The sequence below is a fragment of the Vigna unguiculata genome, chromosome 9 (assembly GCF_037176805.1).
Source record: "Vigna unguiculata cultivar grain cowpea cultivar isolate G323 ecotype 2 chromosome 9, ASM3717680v1, whole genome shotgun sequence".
Classification (NCBI taxonomy): Eukaryota; Viridiplantae; Streptophyta; class Magnoliopsida; order Fabales; family Fabaceae; genus Vigna; species Vigna unguiculata.
Genome location: NC_140800.1, coordinates 31,114,026 through 31,141,647, shown reverse-complemented (window position 1 = coordinate 31,141,647; position 27,622 = coordinate 31,114,026). Strand labels below are relative to the sequence as shown.

Below are 27,622 nucleotides of genomic sequence, written 5' to 3'. Positions count from 1 at the left end.
TTCTTGAAATTAGTTTTACAGAAGATTTTTTTTAAGTTCATATTTGTTTTTTAATTTTATCTTTTAACTATTTTTTTTAAATTAAAATAATTATTTTATTTATTTTATTCTTTAGTAAGAATATTTTTAAATTATTTACAATAAAAATATAAAAATTATTTACATCAATATATAACATAGATTCTCTTTTTGATACATGATTGTTTTTTAATTTTATCTTTTTAATAATTTTTTATAAAATTAAAATATTAATTTTATCAATTTTTTAAATGATAAATTCTTTAAATTATTTACAATATATAAAAGTTATTTGCTGTAAAATTATAAAAATGATTTATATTTAATTTTATAATAGCAACAATAATAACAATTTTATTATTTTTTATTTTATGTGTCTTCACTTGTTAGTATTAAAGGGTTTTATAGATTAGGAAGACGGAATAGCCAACCAAACCGGTCCTTTGTTTTCCTTTTTCTATCTATCTAAGTGCAGATAACTGAAAACCCAAAACCCTAGAATTTGAGAATCGCCGGAGGAAAAGGAGCCATGGACTTTGACGAGTACGATTACTTGGAGAAGACAGTGGAGGAGCAAGATGACCGTGACTCCAGCAGGAAGAAGAAAGAGACGGAAAGGAGCTACCGGAAGCGCGAGGAGATCGACGAGGCCTCGGAGGAGAGGAGGAGCAAGAGGTCAAGGGGCGACGACGAGAATGGCTCGAAGAAGGACAAAGATCGCGAAGAGCGCGACAGGGAGCGCCACAGAAGTAGCAGAGACAGAGATAGAGATAGAGACAGAGATGGCGAGAGAAGTAGCAGGGACAGGGACAGAGACAGAGATAGGGAGAAGGAGAGAGACAAGGAGAGGGATCGGAGGGACAGAGACAAAGATAGAGAGAAGAGGGAGAAGGGGGAGAAGGAGAAGGAGAGGGAAAGGGACAAAGACAGGGAAAAGGAGAGAGATAGAGATAGAGACCGAAGGGACAAAGAACGGGAAGAGAGGGAGAGGTCTCGGAGGAGCAGGAGTCGTTCTGAGCGAGAAAGGGAAAGAGAACGGGATTTCGACACCAGAGATACCAGGTAGTGTTTCTAATCTTTCTTCTTCATTGCCAATTCTCATTTTAATTTATGGATACATTATATATTAGGGTAATTAAATCACAAGAGATATAGTATTTGGTATTCTGTAGTCCATGATGGTATGATTAACATCATGTCCCCTCTTTCAAGTCACTCTACTTTAAGAAAATGAGATGCGTCAGGGAAATTAAGAGTACTTGTTTCAGGGAATACACAAACCTTTTCTGAAACCAAGTAGAGTTTTTGTCAATTTTTTTGCACTAATTTTATTTTATTTTTCATTACTCTCTGAATCTTGTATTCGTGAGCGAGGTGTTTTATTGTCAGATGCCTTCCACCCGGGATGTAGATTTAAATTTTCTACATCATTGCTAATGTAAATATTGGGTTTTTCTTAAGGTACAAAGTCAATAGTGTGCTATAGGGGGGAGGTTTTAAGCTGCTATGAGATTCAAAGACGGGTGTGATTTTTGATAGCAACCATTTCCATGTGTTCTATTGGTGCTACCATGATATAGACTTTTTACCCAAGAAACAATGATGTTTGAATTTTTGGGTTGCAATTGTGATTTCTGCCCCATTTTGCAATGGTTTTCTTGCTTCATATAAATAGTGAGATTTTAAACCCTTTTTCCTTTACTATCCCGCAAAACCTTACCTCTGTTTTGGCCCACGTTTCTTTCACTTTAGAGGACTATCTTTTCCCTTGTCCATGATTACATGTTTCTTTATATTTCCTAGTTCACGTTCTGCTAGTTTTATCTAATATGTTATTTTTTTAGTATCAATTCCGCTATTATCTCCCATTTTTTACTTTGTTTGGTTGATGGTGATTGTGTGCGTGAACAGCAACTTGTTATTATCATCAATTTCTTCAATTTTTGGTTGTTTTGGTTTTTGTACGAGGAGTATAATTTATGTTGTTTGTATTATATAGTATTTAAAATAGCAACCTGCTTTCTACAGCACCCTGCTACTTGAGATTGAAAATATGGGGATAAATAATGAGATACACATGCAGCTAGGACGTTGAATTTGATTTTAAATGTTAAGAACCTGGAAATATTTTTGACAAATTTATGGGGGAAAATAAAGTCTAGAACAGGGGCACTGGTATATATGAATGTTATAGGAATGAATGCTACTTTGGACTGTTATATTAACAATATACTTTGGAATAATGGCTACAGTTAAGAGATTGAGACATTACTCCCTCTCAAGATTAGGTGCTGTTTGGGACTCTAATATTAGCAATGTACGTTTGGATTTATGCTACAAATTATACAATCTAAATATTGGGTATAAGTTTGATGTACTACTCTATACATATCTTATGCTAAAATTCAATTCCAATTGCAGGAGATTTAGGGACAAGAAAGAGGCAGCAGAGCCCGAGGCAGATCCAGAAAGGGATCAGAGAACTGTTTTTGCATACCAGGTTGATTGATCGAGCCTTTTTTGTTATAAATATTAAAAGACCTGATCTATTTGGGATTTGGTATTTCGTTCTAATTAGTGCCAATCTGCTATGTGATGATTACAGATGCCCTTAAAGGCGTCAGAGAGGGATGTATATGAATTCTTCTCAAAAGCTGGCAAGGTCAGTAAACTTCAAATTTGCACACATATGTTATTTTGAACAACTGGATGTGGTTTTCTGTATGCTCTATTTAATAGTTCCTCTATTTACGTCTAGTATTCCTTATTTTCAGGTAAGGGATGTCCGTCTAATCATGGATAGGAACTCAAGACGATCTAAAGGAGTTGGGTATGCGCTCTCTTATAGCATAATTTATTCTTCATGTGCATGCACAATTGTGGTATTAGGATATCAACTTTCAAGAATCATGTTTAACTGTATTCTTAAATGGACTAGCAATGCGATAATGATGAGGGATGATGGGAATACCTTGCACTCATGTTTAATCAATTCATGCTGCGTACTCAAGGTAGATGACATAATCCCGGTTTCCTTTTTGGTCCTTTTACCAATTTTCTTCCTCTGCATTTCTGATATGCATGCAGTGAGGATTTCTTTCGTTTGTTGTTGAGCCTTTTCAGTTTATATCTCTTGAACTGGTTATTTCATATTTCTGGACGAGGTTGATATGGAAGTACATTTCTTCTCCATTCATTTTGTTACTTTTTTGGGGGATAGGTGGTGGCAGTAAGTATGGAAATTATTTCTTCTACAGGCCAGCCTTACGTAGGTCCCGTTCATAGCATTTCATTTGCTTGAACACACATATATAAGTAAAGAAGAGTTGCTGCTTGCTGGTTACTATCCTCCCCGCCTTAGTGGCTCCCCATGGTTTTTGGTTCTGACATGTATCTTATTCTCTATTGATTAAAATATATGCTTTAGTTCGGTATTTTTATTACGTCGGGCTAACATTTACTTCACGAGTCAGATGCATCAAAAGATACCCTCAGATTGAGTTGCGTGCGCTAGAATATTTGTTTCCCTACATCTTTGCTGTATGCTTTGTTTGTTTTGTTTGAACTCTTTGTATTTTGTAGTTCTGAAAACTTGATGTAAGTTCTTGATGAGGCTGCAGGTACATTGAGTTTTATGATGCAATGTCAGTGCCAATGGCAATTGCTCTCTCTGGCCAACTTCTTCTGGGACAACCTGTAATGGTCAAACCTTCTGAGGCTGAAAAGAACCTTGTCCAATCTAATGCTACCAGTGGAGCTGCTGGGGTAGTAGGACCATATGGAGCTGTGGACAGGAAACTGTATGTGGGGAATCTTCACTTCAACATGACAGAGAGTCAATTGAGAGAGGTATTTTAATTTGCTGTGTGGTGAATATGGCATGAATTTTCATTACTTGCGGTCATCGTAGGGAATATGAAAGAGGAGAACCAAACACTGATTTTATTTAAATAAAACCTTAAGAACAAGTGAACTGGGAACTGCTAAACTTGGTTAGTGCAATCTAGTCTGCTGTCAGACATTAATTAAAATAATTTGATAACTTGTCATTTATAAGCTTTTGACTTTTTTTCTTTAGATTTTTGAGCCATTCGGTCCAGTGGAGCTTGTGCAACTGCCTCTTGACTTGGAGACAGGACATTGCAAGGGCTTTGGGTTTGTTCAAGTTTGTTACTAATGCTTAACTTCAAGAAGTGTTGTTTCCAATGATAATGATGTTACTCATCTCTTTTGTATATTATCTGGAACAGTTTGCCCATCTTGAGCATGCCAAGGCTGCTCAGAGTTTAAATGGAAAGCTGGAAATTGCTGGCAGGACTATAAAGGTAGACATGTTTTCGTGTGGGTCTATTTGTTTTTCTCGCACTGCTTGTTCTTGAGTTTGTAATTAATGTTGTTCATCAAACACAGGTTTCATCTGTAACGGATCATGTCGGAAATCAAGATACAACTGCAAAATCTGCAGACTTTGATGACGATGAGGGTGGATTGGTGAGTGTTCAGTTGAATAAAAGCAAAAATTGATAGGCATTTTTTAACTGGCATTTCTCATTGTATGATAATTTTATTTGGGTGGATTTTTTTTTTCCAGTTTTTTTTGCTCATTTGACCAGAACTTATGTTTGTTTCAGTAGCACTTTGGTAACTAAAAGTTTAGCTTTAAATATTTACACAGATTGTTACTATTTGATAGATACTTGATTGAAGCTTTATTTCAATTGAGTGTTGACCATTTTTATTATTTTACTGAGTAAATAGCGCTTATGGATTGAGAAGGCATTACAAATTGTTGATGTCAAACAAATTAAATACCAATTGAGGTTTTGCTACTTGTGCCTGTTTTTGCATATTCACTAGGCGTATATCCTGCTCAAAATCTGAAGTTTTAAATTGTATTTTATGCTCCCACTTATTTTGTGGCCAGAAACTTCATTTTTTTTTTTGGTTTTCTATGTGGGCGGGCTTCTGGGACATGGTGTGGTGGTTGAGAAAACAAAAATGCTACTTTAGTCTGTTTTTTGTTATGAGTTTGTTGCTCATATATTATGCATTTTTCTGTATACAGGCTTTAAATGCCCAATCAAGAGCATTGCTTATGCAGAAACTGGACCGCTCTGGCATTGCAGCAAGGTTTGTTTAAATATTTTCTTTTATCATATTCTGTGAACTTATTCCTTTTCTTAACAGATTTCAAACACTGCAGCATTGGTCTGCCTGTTGGGAATGGGTCAACTCCTGCTCAACAGGCTATCATGCCTATTGGTAATCCAGGTGTAATACCAGCACCAGCTGTCCCTACGCAAATTGTGCCTACCCCGGTGATTGAACCTGTTGGAAACCCCAGTGAGTGTCTACTGTTGAAGAATATGTTTGATCCCAACACTGAGGTGAGGATTTACTGATTGATTACAATTACCCTCTGTTTTTTCACTCAAAAGTACTAATATCAAATATTACAAGATGCAGACAGAGCCAGATTTTGATCTAGACATTAAAGAGGACGTGGAAGAAGAGTGTTCCAAATATGGACGGGTGAAACATATTTATGTTGACAAGTAAGTTTATGAACACGTAGAACTTGTCCATAAATAATACATTCTTTCTTTTATCTTATTTTCCCACATATGCAGTGTGTAGTTACCATTTTATAATTGATACATCTTTTTTACAGAAGAAGTGCAGGTTTTGTGTATTTGCAGTTTGAAACAGTTGAAGCAGCTAGTGCTGCTCAACGTGCAATGCACACAAGGTGGTTTGCAGGAAGAATGATTTCTGCTATCTATATGGTATGCATTTATCCACTTTGTCTTGAGTTACCCGCTGACTTTGTTTCTTGAGATTTGCAATTTTAATGTTCTGATTTTAACCGTCTTGAATGGAGGGTTTGTGTCTGTGAACTGGGTATTGTCTGATGAAGTTTTTTTAACTTGGGAGATTAATATCAATGTAGTTTACAAAATAAGTACTAGTGTTACTTAAACAAATCACATGGGATAACTGGATGGGGGAATGTTTGGATCTGAAAAGTAGTGGGAATTGAACCAACCCCTTTGACAATATATTTTCTGATTGGTGGTGCATATTTGTGCATTCCTTATTACCACACTCATAATTGGGAAATGATTATTTCCAATTACATTTTTACTGTCTAACCTAACCTTACAAAACCATCTTATAAGATTTCTAATACACTTCAAAAGGACTGGACTTATATCAAGTGAGACTAAATATTTGTAGGTACTAATAATGATGGGTGACATGATATGCCCAATAACCTTTGTTAGGATGAATTCTAATACTATCTAAAAAGTGAACTTAAACTTGCAAAATGGGTTTCGAAGATGAAATTTACATATACTTTTGTACATTATAGTTTAATTATATCTCTGGTTGATGTGTGATATCTAACACAATAGAAACTAGACCTTTAAATTTTGTTGATAAAGTCTTGTACAATTAAATGTTGACATTCTCACACTTGACAAACTCGTTTTTTTAAATGAGAGAATCCTTAAGTACGTAGTTTTGAAGTGAAGTGTGAAAGATTGAGATGTGTATTATATTGACATTGCCTTGCATGTTAGGTATTATTGGTAGTATATAGTTTTCTAGGAGATGGGCGCTTAATTCACTGTGCCTCATTGAACATTTGTGTAGAATGATTTTCGCAGTGGGTTAAGTTAACTTCAACTGCTACTCTGTATGTGCAACTGTGTGTAATAATGGTGTGCCTACATTGATTCTCAAATAGCAAACTTGTGGTTTTGCTGCATCACTTTCTTTTTAGTGGGTATCTCAAACTCGTTTTTATTTTGCAGCAACCTCAGATATACGAAGCCAAGTTTAAAGGCGACGCTTGAAGAAGTGCTTATACACCTTTTAGTTCTCAGACGATAGTTTGCATATTTTTCTCACAGTAGTTCTCAGAAATTGAGTTTAGTTTATAAATTTTGATTCGTGACTTGTACTATTAGATGTATGGTTACAGAAATTTCACTGTCCAGGTGGTGTGATATTCATGACCAGTAATTTATTTTGATCTCCAATGTATTCAATTGTAACCTAGGTTCCTTCTGAGTTTATTTCTTGGTTACTACTGGACTAATGGTATGGGGCTATTGCCAACTCTAAAGTAGTGAATTGTAAGATACTAAGGGTAGTAAACATAGATTCAGCTTTTTTAACTGTAGCATAGTTTTAGAATCTTTGATGGTTGGTTTGACCAGAAATAGTTCTGGATACTGATCTGTTTACCTTAAAAACCGACCGATCTTGGAACTAGTAAGAAATTCGATAAAATGTCAGTCCTGAACTGATATTTTCAAGCTTTTCATTTTTTCTTTTTCATATTTTAAATTAGAACTGGTATGTATAAGATTCATATACATACTTTTTTCATAATCATTCTACATTTACAGTTTTATATCTTTTACAAATTAGTTGAAACCCAATTAGATTGAATGACAATTTAATTCAATTTGTATCTGATTTAGTTGATTCATTGAATCTATTATTCAAACATATTTTTAATTCTTTAGATAATTATTATAAGAGAATTATTTGGATCTTGGATACATTGATTAACGTTTTTTTTCTAAATTTTAAGTTTCTAATTCCTAATCCCATACTTGTGCATGAATGGAAAGTATATTTAAAATACATACTTTTGTTTGAATGGAAAGTATTTTAAGAAATTGAAATATTTGAATTATTTAAAATTGATTTTTTTTATTAATTTGTTTGGACAGAGTAATTGAAAAGTTTTAGATTTTATTTTCTTATAGTAATTTAATTTTTTTCGGAAAATTCTATTTTAAAATTATTTTGATAACTTATCTTTATTTTAGATTTAAGTTGACTTAACTTCTCTTTCCATATGGGTTAACATAACTTTTGACTTGTGTTTAGTTGTCTCTATCTTTATAGTCATAGATGTATCTTGATATTTGATTGATATGACAATTATCAAAGCTGTTTTGATTTGATGTGACTTTTATTTTGATTATGATTGACCATAGGCACGAACGTGACATAGTTTAACCTTCGGTTGGTTTGATTTGACATGACATTTGGTCTAGTTTGACTTAGTTACACTTTGGTGTTATCGGATCTAATTTGACTTTTAGCCTGGTTTAATTTTGCTTAACTTGGGTCGACTTGTCTTGACCATCAGTCTAGGTTGACTCGGCTTAACTTTTGGCTCAAACCAACTTGGTTTGACCTTCTGTCCAGACTAACTCAACTAGACCTTTGGCCCAAACTGATTTGATTGGACCTTTAGCTCGGATCGACTCGGAACGACTTTTAGTTCGGGCTAACGTAGCTTGTCCTTTGGTCTAGTTTGAATTGGCTTTACCTTAAACTTGAATTGACTTAGTTCGACCTTAAGCTCGTATCGACTTGGCTAGACATTGGCCAGTACAAACTTGGCCCTACCTTCGGTTCAGGTTGACTCGACTCGAACATAGGCTCATTCGACTTAACTCAAATTTCAACCCTGTCTTACTCGACAAGACCTTTGGCCCGACTTTTGACATGGGCTAAAAAGACTTGACCTTCGGTCCGGATTAATTCATCTCGACCTTTTATTCGTGTTGATTTGTCTCGACCTTGGATCCAATCGACTTGTCTCAATTTTTGGCTCAGGTTGACACATCTCATCCTTTGGCCAAGGCTAATTCTTCTTAAACTACTGTTCAATCTAAATTGATTTGACTTTAAGCTTGAGTCTACTTTGCTTAACCTTCAGTCTAACGATTTGGTTTCCAAATAATAATATCAAATAGGGTTAAGTATATTTTTAGTCCCTGAACTTTGACCCAAAATTGGAATTCATCCCTCTCCGAAACTTTAATATATTTTGGTCCCTAAACTTTAAAAATGAATGAATATAGTTCTTTTAACTCAATTATGTTAACTTTTTTGAAGTGTCGAACATATTTCTCAGTAGATATTGAACCAAGAATGTGTTAAACAATGTAAAAAATTTCAATACTAATATGAAAATCGTTTGACACGTCAAAAAAAAGTTAACATAATTGGGTTAAAAGGACTATATTCATTCATTTTTAAAGTTTAGGGACCAAAATATATCGAAGTTTCAGACAGGGACGAATTTCAATTTTGAGTCAAAGTTCGGGGACTAAAAATATACTTAACCCTATCAAATACCAATTGGATAAAAGTGAAAGAATCATATAAAATACTTCATAATTAACATAAATACAATTTCATAACCGAAATATTTATAAATTTTGCAAACAATAATGAAACAAAGTTGATAAAACTAAAAAGTATTTTCAAAAAATTATAAAAAGAAAACAAAAAACCAAGATTAAAAATATTTCAAATGTCTCTTCACTAATCTCTTTTATTATATACAAATTAATATTATATTGAACGAAATCGCAAAGAGAAAAAAATATTAAACTAATAATAATTTAAATTTAGACATAAATCTCTCATTTTTTTTTTTAAATTTCAATCCATATTGTATGATAGTAAATGAAATAATTTTATACAATTGTGGTGATAAAATTATACTTCTGAGAAACTTATGAGAAATAATTAGAAAAAAAAAATAATTATATAAAAAAAATTTCAAAACAATATTTTATGTAATAAAATTAAGGCTTAAATACACATTTGGTTCCTATTTTTTTTGTTTTTATTCAATTTGGTCCACATTTTCGTTTTGTGTTCAATTAGGTCCCCATTTTCGCCAAATTTTGGTCAATTTGGTCTTTTTTACTAACAGTGTTTAAATAGTTAACGTTCTTTAACAGTATATGCCATATGTCAACTCCTAGTTTTTTAAATTTTTTTGATTTTTTAAATTTCTTTTAATTTCAAAAAATTGTCCACTTGTCAAGTCACAATTGTGTCACGTGTCAATGCTAGTGCCATGTGTGAGTTTGTGGTTGTATTATTTCTTTTTGTTCAATTTAATCTTGATATTCGTTATTTTTGTTCAATTCAATTCTTATATTCGTTATTTTTGTTTAATTTAGTCCCAAATTTTGTTAAAATGGAACAATTTAATTTTTCAAATTGACATTATTATTTGTTATTTTTGAAATTCAATTATAAATTATAAAATTTAACTATAAATTGAATATAATTCTTAGATTAAATTGTTAAATAGAATATAATTATTTAAATATTATTAAAATATAATTATTAAAATTTTAAAAATATATATTAATATTTGTAAAATTGACATTTAATTCTAATATATTTAATATTTTTATTGCATTTTAGATATTAAATTCTAAAATTTTTATATTTAAATGTTAATTTTAAAAATACTAGTTTACTTTTCTAAAATATTTTGAATATTTAAAATATTTTTAAATATCAATTTTAAAAGTATTTTAGTATATAAATATTAGAAAAAAACATTTAATAATTATATTTTTATAATATTTTAAATAATTATATTCTATTTAGCATTTAAATATAAGAATTTTATTCAATTTATAATTAAATTAAATAATTTATAATTGAATTTAAAAAATAATAAATTCAAATGTAAATTTTAGAAAAAATATTAATATAATTTGTATAAAAGATATTAAATTTAGTGTCAATTTAAAAATGACAAAATTGATTTATTTTAACAAAAATTGGAACTAAATTGAACAAAAATAACCAATATAGGGACTAAATTGAAAAAAAAACTAATAATACCACAAACTGACACGTGGCACTAGCATTGACACGTGATACAATTGTAACTTGACACTTGAACAATTTTTTTTTTTTAAATTAAAAAAATTTAAAAAAAATTTAAAAAAAGCAGGAGCTGACACGTGTCATGTATTGTTAAAAAACGTTAACTATTTAAACACCGTTAGTGAGAATGACTAAATTAACCAAAATTTTACGAAAATAAGGACCTAATTGAACACAAAACAAAAATAGGGACCAAATTGAATAAAAACAACACAAATATGGACCAAATGTATATTTAATCCTAAAATTAAACAATAATATAAGAATATTGAAAAATAGTAAAAAAGACAAAATGAATTGATACATAATTAAATAAAATTGTATAAAGGAAAACTGTATAATTAAGGATATGATAAGATGGAAAATACCTTAAAGATATGATAAAACTTTACAAATATTAGAATAGTCAAACCGTTGAAAGATAGTGAAAGTTGTTTTAACAACAAAAGCTTTTCAAATAAAACAAAAATTAAAGATCAAATAAAATAAAATAAAAAGAGATAAGTTTCTATATTATCTAGTAAATGAATGACTTACGTGATTGAACACTTGAGAGTCAAACTTTTTTATGTGAAAAAGATAAATAATAATATTAAAGAGTAAAAATAATATAATGTGAGACAAAATCTATTTTATTCATTGAAATTGATAATATACCATTTGAATACAACGAGACAAAGAGAAAAAAAAGTATAATCAAGGTTGTGACAATAGGAAAAATACCTAAGAGATATATGTGTGGATTTTGTAAATATAAAACAAGCCAAGTATTACAAGAGAAAATATATATATATATATATATATATATATATATATATATACATATATATATATATATATATATATATATATATATATATTAGGTTACTTAGTTATGAATATTTTAGTAATTTAAATAGGAACAAGATGATGATGGGATATATATCGACACAAGTATAAGAACGGGGACAGACGGACCTAATTGAAAAAATTAGGTATTACTATATTCATACCCGTACTATTCAATGCGGGGATTCCTTGTCAAAATGAAGATGGTTTCAAGCAATACCTACAAAGACAAGTTCATTTGCCATCTCTACTTATAAGACTACTACAAGATGTAAATGGGTTCGTAAAATTAAATATGATGTTGATGGTAGTATTCAAAGCTATAAAGCATGCCATGTTGAGGGTTAAGATAACTTGGGCACTCCATTATTCAAATTTTATTGGCCATAATTGCATCTTATAATTGGCACCTAAAGAAATTAGATGTTAAAAACACCTTTTTTTCCTGGAGATCTTAATGAAAAAGTGATAAGTGCCTAGTATTAGTAAAATTGCATATCATTTAGACACTTATCTTGCATAAATTCAATGTAAAAATCACTAAAACAACTCCTTTTGTTTTAAAATACAAAATGAGGAGAGAATACGTAATAAAAAGTGGAATTTAATGTATTTATGCTATTTTTGCAGGAAAAATGAAGGAAAATAAAAAGTTAGTGCTAAGCCCCAAAGTTGCAACTCAACCAGATTAATTTAAATAAGAAGATCTAGAATACAAGCCTACGGTTGAGCAACAATATTATCATTGAGCCACATTTTAGAAAATCTTCAGTGCAAGGAAACCTTGAGATCTAAAATGACAGTTGAGCATCAATAAACCCCATGGGACGGAAAACTCCATGACTGATCTCCAAGATGACTGCCCAAGCTTGGGAGAAAATCCACTCATGAAGGAAACCTCCATGGTTGACCTACTTGGAATGGAGCTTAAGCAACACTCAAAATTCTATAAATACAGAGCATGTCTTTATTATTTTCATGCTGATTTTTTGAATCACTTTAGAGAGAGACACTCTATAGTTAGCTTAGGTTTATATTGTATATATTTTGTAAGTTATGGAAAGAGGAAAGTTACTCCATGTTTTTGTTGTATACATCATTATGAGCAACCAACCTCTTCCTCAATTGGGATTGGATGTAATTTGTAAACTCTATACTGCACTTGGTTTGATTATATATATATATATATATATATATATATATATATATATATATATATATTATGTTCTTGATTTACGTGTTGGTTATTTGATTTGTTTTCATTGATTTGATGACTTGATCACTCATCATACTTCATCAACATTAGATAGCATATACATCTGGTTTAGTGTTTAGATCCAATTAAATCTCCTATTGCTTGACATATACCATACATTAATATGAGGCTTTAATTAGTTTAAAGAGTCTTGTTCTTAATGCAAGGGTTCCTTCACTAAGGAATTGGGACCATAAGTGAATTTGTGATTATGTTGGTGCTATGTGACAACAATATAGAACAAGGATGGAACATGATACATGTTAGTATGGAAGGAGAAATCTTGGATATAGATGTTGTTAACCCAAAAATGAAATTGTTTTGAGGAAGGTGAAATCAACAAGGATGAGTAAAGGAAGAAGAGAGTGGTCAAGATATATAGCTTGTTGAGGGATTTTACTATAAAGAGACACATGATTGATGAGATAGCATAGTAAGTATTACGTCATCTCAAAATCGATGAAGACCATTAGATTGAAGAATAGGAGTTTGGGTATGTTAGGTCTTGAGAGGGGATTATTGGAATCTTTCCTAACCTTTAGCAAGTGTATTGAGTCAATTGTAGTACCAAGCAAGTGTTATATCCATAAGAACTTAGGAAAATATTCAAGTAATCTAAATATGTTATGACTTGCTAAAAAAATAATGTTGATGGTAATGTTAGGGTTTTAAACAAAGCAGTAAAGGATTGAAAATAACCAATATATAAATGCGTATTGATTTTGAGTTTCACCTATCTTCTTCAACTACACTTTTAGTGTTTTAACATAAAACAAAACAATCATTCATTGTCATAGAAAGTTCTAAGATGGATCTAAATCAAGTTCTTGAGTTTAGAACCTAAAGATCTCAAGCACAACGATGATTCCTCAAGCATTAATGCATGAACCCTTACTTTAAGTACTAGACTTTTAACTCAACTAAAGCAAATAAATTTATTCCTAGCATTCAAACACATTAGATGACTTGGTTGGACCCTAGATTCAAGATTGGTTTTCCAATTCAATCCAAATTAGTTAAACAAGATGAGTGATTAGTTCATCCAAACATAAAAGCATAGACTAAATCACTAACAATGAATAACAAAAATATTATAGATGAAACAATAACAATATAGAGAATCAAAATATATTATATTCAACCTCAATACAAAAGAGCTTAGCTACTTATGTTGATGATTATACTTACAAGCATATGGAGTAGTTGTCCCCCTCTCATACTCTCTTAAAATGTTACAATAAATTTAGAGAGAAATCTTAAGAAAAAAGTCTAAAAGAAGAGCTCCTAAAACATAATAGCACTCTATTTTTATAGAAAATATAAGTATGGCTCAACTCCATTCTCAATTCTTTAACAATAGAGGTTTCCTCCTATGCAGTGTTTTGTCATGGCTCAAGCTTCTACTTTGGTGATCCAACCCATGGGTTTCCTTCCTAAGAGGGTTTCCTTTAGGCTGCAACTCTTCTTTGTGAAGCTCAAGCTCTCTAGATACAATCTTCGGGATTTCCTTCACTAGAGGGTTTCCTCCTTGACTTCAGTACCATGCTTTGATGTTTCAGCTATGCAGACCATATATGACTTTTCCTAAACCACCTTTCAACATTTTAGCCATAATTATAGAGCTCAATTGTATAACTCCTATATTCTTGCAAAAAATGTTGTAATTTAATAAAAAAACATATTAATTTCACATTAAACGAATTCTCGATACAATGTTATGCAGTCTAAGCCAAAAGAGGTTGATTTACTCAAAGCTTTATAAAATTCATTTACTTTAAGTGTAAAAAACATGTATCAAATTAAGTAAAATAGACACTTATCAAGGATAGACAGGGAAATTTAATACCAATCAGTTGTGAGTCAACTCATATAAGAGACCTGACACCATCTCTTTCTCAAACCTCAAGGTAACGATGGATTTATGGATATTATTTCTTACATATTTTTCAATTTTCTCATTTATACTCAATGTGAGACTCAAAATCATATTTGATTTCCCAATAGTCCATTCCTCAAATGTGAGTCCTTTCAAAATAGTACACTTCCATTTGATTTTGACCTTTAGTTGTACCACTATTTATCTTAATTAGACACACTTGCCTAAATACATGTTAGGAATAATTTTAGTACAAGGAATCAAAAACAATAAGACATGACCCAAACCCAAACAAGGAATTGATGTAACATCCCGACCGAATATTACAGATTAAAAATAATAAAATATAAAATAATTAATTGCGTCGCATTTAATAAAATCTCATTTCCCAAAACGCGGAAAATTTAAAACTTTATTTCACATATCAATAATGAAAATCCAAAACAAATATTCGTCCATTATAAAATGAAATTCCAATAACATAAATGTTAAAACTGATTCAAAAATATAAAATAAAATCCCCAAGCTCCCCTGCTCCGTGGCTAAGCCTCACCAGAACCACCTGCATCAACACCATATGCTCACGTGTACCGCGTATACGATCATCGCCAAACACAAGTAGATAGGGTGAGCTTAACAAATTAAACATATAAAACACATATACATATGTTAATCTCACATAAAACCATATATAGATATCACCCAATCACATTATAGAAATACTCTCCTTTGACTCTATCTCGCATGGCCACAACCATGACATTCGCGTTCTACACCTCCTAGTGAGTACTTCAAGATGACCTGCTGTCATACTTATTGGCCACAACCAACAGAGCACATGCGGGAAACCATTGTTACAGATCATACACCGTAACGCCAGGTGGAGTTCCCAAATACGAACATAGTTTGCAACGTCCCAAGACTACCAAACTCGTCAACTGTTTACCGAGGAGGGCATTCTATCTGGACTCATCCGTACTGGCCACAACCAGCACACTCACACCGACAACACTCGCCAATCCGAGCTCAACTCAAGGGTTCCTCGTGTTCATCTGCCATCCCGAGCCCAACTTGAGGGATGCCATTTCGAGCTCAACTCAAGGAACACCAGCAGTCCCACCTTTGAAGCATCACCAAAAGCATTGAAGATCACACATGTAGGATCCACCAACTCTAGGCTGCAACAGCAAAATCGCCTGGCGGGGGACACGTACCGCCAGGCACTACCAGCTTCCAGACCGCCTGGCGAGGGACACGTACCACCTCTGATTCATCCTCGTTGTAGATATCGCCTAGCGGAACCTCCCTTACTGCTAGGCGCACGAGCTCCAAGTGCCATTATTGTAGCAGCTATCGCCGGGCGGAAAGCTCTATGCCGCCAAGCGTCCCAAGTCCAGGGACCCTAATGTGTCACCGCTATCGCTTGGCGGTTCGCACATCACCGCCAAGCGCCATGATAGTGTTTCACGTTGCTGGTTTCTGCTCTAGTCTGGCACAATTTCTCACATCATTTTCATCTGGTCATTATCCCTGTATCCTATAACTTAGATGGTTACTAACAACCGTGAGGTTTAATCATCACTCCCTAATTTGATAGCATTTCATATTCTACTACTACCATCACAATTACCAAATCAAGCTTTCTCATTTCCATACTATTGTTAATCACGAATTCCTTATCCTTAAGTTAATGCCAAGCCAGTTACTACTGTTATAGGGTCTTCTTCCAACACTACTGATATCACATTTCTTATTACATGATTCCATGAGTCTCTATACCTTATTCTATTCCATAACTACCAAACCCAAAATTACCCTATGAACTTTCACCTATACATGTGCTGAAGTACATAATACTTGTCTCACCAATCCTTTACAATTTTACTTCTGTTAAGTATCCTCTATGCACCTTCTATTCATACCATTAACCTCAATTGAGTCCGGATCATTCTATTGCATCACCCTAAACCATTTAAGTTTGTACCTCAGTTTTTCCGTTAGATCATTCCCAACCCCCAAACTTATATCATTCATGAGCTAAGATGGTTTCTTCCGACCAAAACACACCAAGAACCCCCAAATCCTGCACTCTGGTACGGCACCTGGCGGCAAACTAAGAGCCGCCAGGCGGTTCCTGCATTTTTTTCCAGGAACACCAATTCCTCCAAATTCTATGAACCCTAAGACCTGCTGCAACTATGATTTCAGTCCATTTCTCACCCTCATGGCATACGATTCTCGTCCCAATTGCATTCTTTCAATCATTGCCTACAAATTTTCCCTTAAAATTACAACCCTAATTTGTCTAGCAACAAAAATCCTCAGTATTTCCAACCTTAACACTGTTTCATTCGAATTAACTTATCCATAGCATGAAATTCGACGTCAGTTCAACATCAAACCATCCTTCAATGAATAACCCTGGTTTCGCCATGATCAAAATCGCCCCAGAACCCCAAAATGGTTCGTGTCGCCTAGCAGAAATTCATCATCGACAGGCAGTTCAAACAGAAATCCAGAACTGGCACACAGATCCCACGTCGCCTGGCGGTCGGGAGTGTACCGCCAGGCGGTTCTTCTTCTAGAACCCAAAATTTACATAGAAAGGATGAGTCGCCTAGCGACCAGTCATTACCCACCAGGCGGTTTCTGGAAAAATTTCAGAAACGTAAAATTTCATACAATTTAGATAGTTCAAATACACCTATTCAACATACAGTTCATGCAATTATATAATATACAATAAAGCACGATTTTCCAACTCCCCTAACCTGGTTTCCTTTGCTAAACTTGAAAATTCTTGCCTCCTCCTTTGATCAAAGAATAACTTCTCTTCTCTCCCCCAATTCAACTCCTGGCTAGCACTTAATCTCACGTTTCTCTCTGGTTTTTCTCTCCCTAAAGTGCAGTATAATCAAAGGCCACGCACAACCTTTTTATCATCTCCAATTTTCCTTTTAATTAGGTCTAAATGAGAGTTTATTAACCAAAAACGAAAATTGGGTTTAATGCCTATGATAATTGCCATTCAAGGTCATTATGGAGTTGTTTTTCAGCCCCTTTGGCTGCCTTAACGTTAGAGATGTCAAAATGGGTTTCAACCCGTGAGCCAACCTGGCTCACCACGGGTTCGAACCAGGTTGGGTTGGGAAAAATTCAATTTTTTCAAAAGTGGGTTGAACTCAACCCGACTCACTTAACCCACGGGTTAAATGGGTTCGAGCCGGGTTGAAGGTGGGTTGGCTCACTTAACCCACCAACATTTTTTTACAATTTTTTTTAACTTGTTTAAATTTTCTTTTAATTTTTAAATTTTTTTTTAATAATTATTTACTACTATTATATATGTTCACAATTTCATATTTTTAAATGCTAGAATGTTGCTCAATAATATTTGAATAGTTTGAATGTTTAATTAATTTGATTGTCAAGTTATATATGTTGATACTTTAATCTTTAACTATAATCTTTATAGTAAATTACTCAAGTAACCGTCTTATAAACAATTTTTTTCTAAATTAACATGACAAAAATGTATAGTTTTTTTTATTTATATTTTGTTGAATAACATGATAGAAAATTTGTAATATTAGTCATGCTTTCTTAGACTATATGGATACTTTCTTGGAAACAATTCTTCATATATTAGTGGTGAGCATGATCAAGACATTGATTCTTGATTTTACTATGATTGTCATCTCATGGGTGGGTGAATGAATGTTTGTGTTTTTTTGAGTGGATTTAGAGGGTAAAGTGAGTAGATTTGGAGATAAGTTGTATGAAAGTTAGTGAAAGTAAAAACGAGGGCAATATGATAATGTGGTCGATAATACTCGCTAATCTTCTTCTTTTATAATGGATGAAAAAACTTGTGCATCCCTCAAATCCGTACTCGCTTATCGGTCCACATCTATGCAATGGAACACAATTTGAAAATGAATCCGCGCTCGCTTATTCCCTTCAACAGCTACATCCATGCAAGAGAACATGCCTTTAGAATGCAAGTGGAGGGAGGGGAGTGTGTTACTTATATATAGGAGGTTTAAGATTGAAATTGAATAGTGTCACAAGAGCATAGCTTTCGATCCAACTTTTGACCTATTCATTCTTGGCACATCACTTTTGTCCTCTGCTGCCTAATCATTTTTCCTGAGTTAAAAGAATCCAGTCATAGAACAATATTAATGGTTAAAAGACAAAGAACCATACATGTACTCAATGGTTAAAAGATTATATACTAGGATTTGAATCATACGGACGTCCAGAAAAAAGAAACGGATTTCAACTTATATTACTGGATATCGACATCTAGTTTATATCTACACAGGATGTCAACGTCAAATTTCTAAAAAACATATTTCATTTTTTTATTATGGATTTCAATATTCGATATTTAAAATATTATATATTTTTTAAATTAATTTTAAATTATTTTATTATTTTTTTATAAGTATATTTTAAATGTTTTATAATTATACATAAAAATTAAAAACAAAATTAATAAGTTAAAAATGTTAATTAAAATTCGGTATACATCATAAAATTTCTTTCATATATCGAATTTCGATATTCGGTTAATATTTCTATCGGATGTTTTGGGTGAGTTTAATTTTTTTATTTATTTTGGATTTCGAAATCTGTGATTATGCATATCGAATTTTGACATTCAATATACTTTTAATCATGAAAAATAAAATTCGTAAGAGAGACCGTGACCCACCTATAATATGCTCAAATAATAAGGGTTGCGAGATTAGGTGGGTAGTAGACTTAAATAACAAAGATGAGAGAGAAAAAGTAGGGGTGGGCAAAAAATCTAATTTTCTTGATCCAATCCGCTTTTGCTTTGATTCAATCCATTTAAAATCTATTTTATTAAAAATCCAATTCATTTAAAATCCATTTAATGGATATAGATTTCAATCTAATCTACATTTTATATATTTTATGGATTAGATATCTATTCTATAAATCAAGATTTTCAAATATATATAATCCAAAAAATCCAATCTAAATTTTAAGTTTAAATTTTTAGTTGGGTTAGGCTAAAGGTTGAGATAGACTAGGCTAAATTCAGACTAAGACGAACCTTGCTCGACGACCTCTACGGACCGAACATGCCCGATGACCCTGAAGGGTTGGGCGAGCCCGACGACCATAAGAGGTTGGACGAGCCTAAATATATGAACGGGCTAGGCGGGCTTGACAAACCAGATGAGTCGATCGGGCCCAACGACGCGAAAAATTTGGATGAGCCTGATGACTCGAACGGGCCAGGCGGGCCCGATGACCCAAATGGACTAGGCGAGCCCAAAGACCTGAACAAGCTAGGCGGGCCCAAAGACCTGAACAAGCTAGGCGGGCCCAAAGACCCGAGCGGGATAGGCAGGTCCGAAGACCCAAACGGGATAGGCGGACCTGAAGACCCAAATGGGCTAGGCAAGCCCGAGGACCCGAACGGGCTAGGCGGGCCCGAAGAATCGAACAGGTCAGACGATTCCGAAGACCCGAACAGATCAAGCGGTTTCGAAGACCCGAACGGGTCAGGCGAGCCCGAAGACCTTAATGAGTTAGGCGGGCCCAAAGACTCGAATAGGTTAGGCGAGCCCAAAGACCGAACGGGCCAGGCAGGTCCGATGATCAAAACAGGTCAGGCGGGCCCGATGACCAAAATAGGTCAGGCGGGCCCGAAGACCCGAACGAGCCAAACGGGGCCAAAAATTTGAATTGGCCAAGCGGGGCCAAAAATCTGAATTGGCCAAGCGAGCTCGAAGAATTGAACGGACTAGGCGGGCCCGTAGAACCGAACTAGCTAGGCAGACTTGATGGCCAAAACGGGCCCGACAGGCCTGAAGACTCAGATGGACTAGAATGGGTTGGCCTGACAACTCAGACGAGTTGTGCCCAACGACCTGTACGGATTGAGTCATATTAACCTTAAGGACACAAATTTTAGAAAATTCAATTTAAATTTCTTTTATAAAAAATGGATTCTGGATTTTGAACTTGATCCAAATATCTGGACTGGATTTAAATCTTGATCCAAATATTTGGATCTGGATTTTAAAAAAATCCGAACTAGTTTTGATAAAAAAATAGATTTGGGTTGAAAATCTAATCCAATTATTTGAATCTAAAATGTATGTGAATTGGATCATTCAAAATTCAATCCATGCCCACCCCTAAAAAAAAGTTAATTAATTTGAATTGTTAAAAGTCAAAGGATTAGTTGGAAATTTGAAAAGAAATTGGAGTGCAGAAGAAAAGGTTAGAGGTGCATGGAGAAGCCCCGGATTAGGCAGGGAGGCCCGAGAAGGAGAAAAGTCCAATAAAGAGAAAAGGCCATAGTGTGAAGGGAAAGAAAGAAGAAGGTTAATTTGGCGGTCTCTTCGGCGATAAGACCGCAACGTCATAGCCCTACTCACAAGCCTTTTTCCTCTGCTTGGTTGGTACACTACACTTTTCTTTCCATACGCAGAGTGCAGCCACACCTCACCAGGTACGCACGCTTTCTCTCTCTCTCTCTCTCTTTCAATTCCAAGCCTGAATCTAAAATTCAACAGAACGAACAAACAAACCCATACTCCGAAAACCTACCTGTCAACTCAAGCAGAGTGAGAGAGTGAGTGATATAGAGTATCGTATCATATCTTATCCCTCTTCTATCGCACAACATAACTAACTGTATGTCAGATTTGATCATTCTCTAAACCCTAGCATAGCATACCACCCTTCAGTTTCCTTTCACTCTGTTTCTGAAATTTATTTCCTTTTGCGTTCTGTTGTAGATGGATAGGTATCAGAGGGTAGAGAAGCCCAAGGCTGAGACTCCAATAAACGAGAACGAGATACGCGTTACTACTCAAGGAAGAATGAGGAATTACATCACCTACGCCACCACACTCTTTCAGGTTTCTTTCTACTTCTACCATCACTCTCTTCCCCTTCCCCTCCCTGCATTTTTATTGGGTCATTTCTTTTTTATTTTTTTCAAATTAATTGTCCTGAACTTGCCGTTTATGTAATTGACTATTGCTCGGGTTGTTCGAATCGGATTAATGCTGTGTGGTGTGGTGTTCTTACACTGTTTGTTCTGGATCGCCTTAAATTGGTGTTAGTAGATTGAAATTTGTTTGGAATGATAACATCAAGGAGGGATTTTTAAGAATGAAGTTTTAGTGAACCCTTGATATTTTTGCATGCGCTTGGTTCGCAAATGGAATCTCTCTCTCTCTCTCAAACACGCGTTCTGAAACCTAGTAATTGAAAATATGATCATAGGAAAAACACGAGAAAATCTTATCCCTACACGGGAGTGAATTGACAAGCATCGACAATTAACAGGTAAAGAATCTGATAACAGAAAAATGTTGAGGGGTGGACTGAACTTTTGGCAGTTGGCAATCAAAAAAATTTAGAAAACCCTTCATAAAGTAGAAAAAATTGCACAACCAATGAAGAAAATATTCTGGTAAATTAACGTGACTTATGTATGTAATAGATAAAACAATAGAGCTTATGCTATGCGGGTCATTCTGAGATAAGATTTAAAGGATGGATTTTTTTACAATTCTCTGTAGAAATATGATTCATGAAAATTACCCCGATTGTAAGCCTGCGCCAAATTTATCCTCTAGATGATATTCCTTTACTTCTTTGTTTGTGAACTTGACGACTTTTCCTTTCACGAACTGAAAAAACGAACAATACCATATAAATTATCTAATTGTTAGCGTAATCTTCCTGCTTAGCGCCTTACTGTTGTGTGGGCCTATCTCTCACTATTTCTATTTTTCTACTTCATCATTTTCATTGATTTTCTGCTGGTGATAAGGTTTCTCCCTTTTTTTCTGGTGTGATCCATGCATGATATCATTTTATCTATAATACCAATTGCTACCATTTACTTGACCTGTCCCTGTTTGAACAGCCTCAGTTAATCCTGTTTTTCTTTGATAAGAATCAATACGATCTTTATAAGGTTCTTCTTCTGAATGAAATTCAATGGGATCCAGAGAAACCATGTCTTCATCCATAGGATTCCAAGTACCCGAATCAATCGAAAATTCGATTCTATCTGAACTGTCCATTTTCAAATGATATCCACAGTATTCACAAATATTCCTTTTTGATTTCCAAAATTTTTTAGAATAAACCAATATATTTTTATTATTTTTAACAATTATCTTGCTCCACACCTATTTTCTATAGGAGAAAGAATCCAATGAAATTGTTCTCAAAGCAATGGGACGAGCAATAAATAAGACTGTAATGATTGCTGAACTGATCAAGGTGAGAGGATCAATATCCGTATGGAATATGTTGATTTGCTTTTATTCATATTACTTTTGCGAGTTCTAACGGTTTTGTTATTTGTTTCAGAGAAGGATTATTGGTTTGCATCAAAATACCGTAATTGGATCAACTGATATAACTGACACATGGGAACCACTTGAAGAGGGCCTTCTTCCGTATGTATTATTGTTTGTTATATACTACCTTGTCATATACTGAACTTGTGTTTAGGAGTGATTGTTTTGGTTGTTCTATACTTGAACAGTTTGGAGACTACTCGCCATGTTTCAATGATCACAATTACCTTGTCAAAAAAGGAACTGGATACGTCCTCCACAGGGTAAGAACTTCTGTGTTGTTGTCTGTCATCTGTATCTCTGAATGTAGCTGTTTAATGCCGTGTATTTTAATAGGTCTTATTTATGAGTCAAGGTGCTAGATATCTAGTTAAGATTGGTTTCATTATTCTCTTTGATGAATCACAATCATTTATGATTTCGATCAGTTATGTATATAGATTTTATATTGATACATCTATTGGTTGGTAATACATTCCTCTATAGTTATAGTTCTAAAAATTATGGGATCTAAGTAAAGTGCTTAAGATATTGTGACAACCATAGTTGTAACATTTTGGAATACTGTAATACATCTTACTATCTGTTTGAATAGAGAATGACTATTTTATTGGAACACAAGCTTTAGGTAGTTTTATCAAATTAAGAATTTGAAGGACCAAGGGATTTTTATTAGAACACATTTGAGAGAATTGTCTTAAAAGTTGTCACATGAAGTCATAAATCCCTTGATTTCTTCTAAGTTGAAACCAATGGTTGTTATATTATTTTCTAAGTGTTATGTCTGTATAATTTCATTAAGCTTGGAGAGTTACGGTTGTGAATTTTTACTTAATATGTTTCCTTGTTTGCCTGCCATCTGACTTCTACAATTAAAATTATCAATAATGTAATGAGGATGTGGGAGCATGTTAGATACTGGATTTTAAGTAAAGACCCTTTCTATTGTGCTGTTTTACTTAACCTTTTTGACTTTCATGTGAATGATAGAAATATTCAACTTCATTTCTTTTTATTGTATTCGATTCTGATGATTATAAATTTGCAGTTTTCATTTTTTGCTTTTCTAAAATTTGGCTTTTCAATTTTCATTGTTCGAATGATTTTAACTTTGCTTTTCTCATGCAGATACCAACCTCCTCTTCCAGTTGATCAAGTAAAACCTTTAAATGAATATGAAGAGGGAGGAGGTGAATTGATTAGTTTTTTCTTTTACTATTTCAAAGAGTGAATGAATGTTGACTGATATTGATCTGATGTAGAAGCCTCACCAAGGATGCGAGGAAGAGGGCGTGGTCGTGGAAGGGGCCGGGGTAGAGGTACTTTGTTTCACTAATTGACTGTTATATATTATGCAATGATCATAAAATGCTTCTATAACTTTTAGTCGGGGTTTCTCTAAAATGTAAAAGCTGCTTATTAGGAAATAATATGTTATGCTTAGGAATTTACAATGGAGGTATGGAATATGGTGATGGTTGGGATGGTGGACGTGGCTATGGTGGTGGCTATGGTGGAAGAGGCCGTGGCCGTGCCAGAGGGCGTGCTTTTCGGGGACGAGGACGAGGATATGGTGCCCAGCCAGTTGGGTACTATGACTATGGTGAATATGATGCTCCACCTGCCCCACGTGGTAAGCATGCAAGTCCAGAAAATTTAGATATCGTGCGTGTTGATGAAAGTTATTGTTTAAATTACTATTGTATTATCAGATAACATTTTGATTGGGTTATTGGTTACATAGTGGATGAATTTGATTTTAACTCCTATTTTATTGCTGTTTGCATTACATGGCGCCTCTGATAAAGTCAGGCTATAAAAGAAACTGAAGAAAATTACTTGATTTGATTTCAGACAGTTTTCCTTGATATCTTTCTAATTTCCTCCTTTCTATTTTATTCCTTCTTGTATCAGCCTTTTGGAGTTCTCATCCTAGTTAGTTGCTACCTTGGTAGACCTGTTAATATAATTTTTATCTGATGGTTTTGTAGGCCGTGGTCGTGGAAGGGGAAGAGGCCGTGGTCGTGGAAGGGATCGGGGAGTAGCTGCTTGATCAAGTTGTTGTTGCTTATCATGTATATGTTAAGTTAGAAGGTGGTGCCTCTCTGTTTAGTTCTCCTGTGAGATTTACTTTAATTTTGTTATTATTTGAAGCGTTCAATGTTGCAGCCATGTTCCTGCAGTTTTGATTATGTACCCGTCCCTCCCCCTCTGTAACCTCTAATTTTGCTTAGTTGGGTAGGTCAAGTTAGATATATTTTCGGTTGTTTAAAGATAAAATCACAATTGTAAAATTTCTTAATAGGAATTATTGCAGAAAGTTTTTTTTTTCTTTTTTTCTTGAAGTTTGATTTAGTGTGATTGGTTTTGTATATCTCGAAGGAATTGTATTTTTTTCAATTTTACAAAATTTTCAAAAGAAAAGGATGAAACACGCAAGTGGAGGCCATTTGATTTCTTGTGTATACTGAAATTTTGGGAAGGAGTCTGGCACCTAAAAGCAGAGTCTATAGTTAAAAAATTGAATTTTGCATCAACTTTAGCGTAACACCTTCGATTGTGAGCACCAAAAATTTCTAATAAATTCATGTGATCTGAGAGGGGATACCATGTTTTGCTTTACACGTTTTTCAGACATCTTTGTCTCACCTGGTTTTTTTTCGCCATTTTAACAAACTACTCAAACATATTTCAACTAATCCTTTTTACTCATTTAAATGAATAACTTCTACCAGCACTTATCAACTTACCAGAAAGATAAAAAGCTCTGATTAAAGGTAGAACCAACCTTCTATAGAAATAGCATGAGAGAGAAATTGAAATGATATTTCATTACCAAAAGCATTATACCCCTTAGCTAAAAGACAAAAAAATATTATTTCTAACAACTATATGAGTATTACTTCCATTTTAATCGACATAGAGTTTCCAATCATTGACTCTCTTCATTATTCATTGTCATAAGAAAATGTGTATAATATTGTGTATATGTTGATTTCTATGACATTATTTAACATGTCAATCTGGCGTATAAATAAGAATTTTGTCACAACTTTTTTCTCCCTTCACTACCATCTAATCACTAAATTACCAAAAAGTTATCACAATTCAATTTTTATCTCCACCTTCTACAAACTAACTGCTACTATTCCAAACTTAATGCATAGTATATTAACATTCATTTTCAGTTCTTATGTAATTCAAACAGCGGATACACAAAGGTGCCACCAGCCTAAGTGTTTCTGCTGGTTATAGTAATTTTATTATGATTATTATGGAATGGAAGGATACCTGATTTTATTGTTTAAAGTAATTGAAGCTAATATATATATATATATATATATATATATATATATATATATATATATATATATATATATATATATATATATATATATATATATATATTACTTTATTTAAAAGTGAAATCTTGCGTGGATACAATGTAGGATTGAAATGGTACTTAATAAGTATAACAACCTAAAATTTTAGTTTGCTACTTGAAGAAATGATTATTAACATACATATAAAAAATCTAGAAATAATTAAGATCAATTTACATTTAGTTCAAAATAACATATAAGTGTAAAGATTAAGTATTTCAAAAATGACAGACTACGATAGATACAAATATTCAAAAGATGGTATTCATCATTATTAAGATTAATTATTATTATAGTTTTCATTAACCTTCTTCAACTTCTGTGTTATTACCATCATTTGTGACTACCTCTTCTCACTTATTATTGTAAGATCATTACATATGAAGAAGAATCAAACAAACACAAGAAAAAAAAAAGAAAAACAAGGGTAAGTTAATGCATTTAAAATGAAAAAAATAAGATAAAAGAAAATATAACATAATAGAACTCAGTTCTTAGCTTAACTTTTCTCATTTCGCCGTCTATTACCACTTAAATACTCATTCAATGACCATTTTCAATAAAAACCAAGTCTAAATATTCAAGTAGTTCACATTCATCAAAATCAACTATCTAACACTAGTCCACACAAATATATCCAAAATCTCAAGTAAAGATGGCAACGAGGCGGACGGCATGGGTTTTGCTATCCCATACCCATTTCCGTAGAAAAAATTCATCTTCATCCTTATACTCAAACCAAACGGGTATCAAACTTTTGTCCCATCCACATCCCCACTGGGTAACAGGTATAATCTCGTACCCATACACATACCCGTATTCTTACTACTTCAATATTAATTTTAATTAATTTTTACCCATTTTCTTACTACTTCAATATCAATTTTAATTATTTTTTATAAAATAATAAAAAATTATGGTAAAAGAAACACAATGTTATCAAAATATTCAATATTAGAAGATGGTTGTTTCTTCGATATCAAATACTTTAAAATAAATTATAATTATTTACATTTTAGATTATAATACCAAATAAAATTTCATGAGAACCAAAACATTTATTAAATTTGCAAATATTAATGAAATATAGTTGATAAAATTTAAAAATATTTAAAAAATATAAAAGGAAAACAAATATAAAATTAAAATATATTTT

At 33.3% G+C, this 27,622-nt stretch overlaps 2 protein-coding genes across 8 annotated transcripts; both read left to right on the top strand.

Annotated features, from left to right (window-relative positions):
- Nucleotides 1-436: 436 nt before the first annotated feature.
- Nucleotides 437-7,182, top strand: LOC114163872 (uncharacterized). Of its 2 annotated transcripts, XM_028048246.2 has the most exons (14): nt 913-1,080; nt 2,271-2,335; nt 2,440-2,518; nt 2,624-2,680; nt 2,793-2,848; nt 3,639-3,867; nt 4,097-4,183; nt 4,269-4,343; nt 4,429-4,509; nt 5,084-5,148; nt 5,222-5,405; nt 5,485-5,573; nt 5,690-5,804; nt 6,837-7,182. In XM_028048246.2, coding segments are annotated over exons 2-14 (1,161 nt in total). In that variant the 5' UTR covers nt 913-1,080; nt 2,271-2,333; the 3' UTR covers nt 6,879-7,182. The 2 variants fall into 2 exon arrangements, with proteins under 2 accessions (XP_027904046.1, XP_027904047.1); XM_028048245.2 differs by lacking the exon at nt 2,271-2,335 and having other exon boundaries at nt 437-1,080.
- Nucleotides 7,183-21,054: 13,872 nt separating this feature from the next.
- LOC114196316 (uncharacterized) lies at nt 21,055-25,413 on the top strand. Of its 6 annotated transcripts, none has more exons than XM_028086922.2 (9): nt 21,055-21,210; nt 21,500-21,622; nt 22,923-23,003; nt 23,094-23,182; nt 23,272-23,346; nt 24,212-24,273; nt 24,349-24,402; nt 24,528-24,716; nt 25,075-25,413. In XM_028086922.2, exons 2-9 carry the CDS (start codon nt 21,500-21,502, stop codon nt 25,134-25,136), a joined length of 735 nt encoding a protein of 244 aa, XP_027942723.2. In that variant the 5' UTR covers nt 21,055-21,210; the 3' UTR covers nt 25,137-25,413. The 6 variants fall into 6 exon arrangements, with proteins under 6 accessions (XP_027942723.2, XP_085522304.1, XP_085522301.1 ...); XM_085666178.1 differs by having other exon boundaries at nt 24,507-24,716; XM_085666175.1 differs by having other exon boundaries at nt 24,346-24,402; nt 24,507-24,716.
- The last annotated feature ends 2,209 nt before the right edge of the window (nt 25,414-27,622 follow it).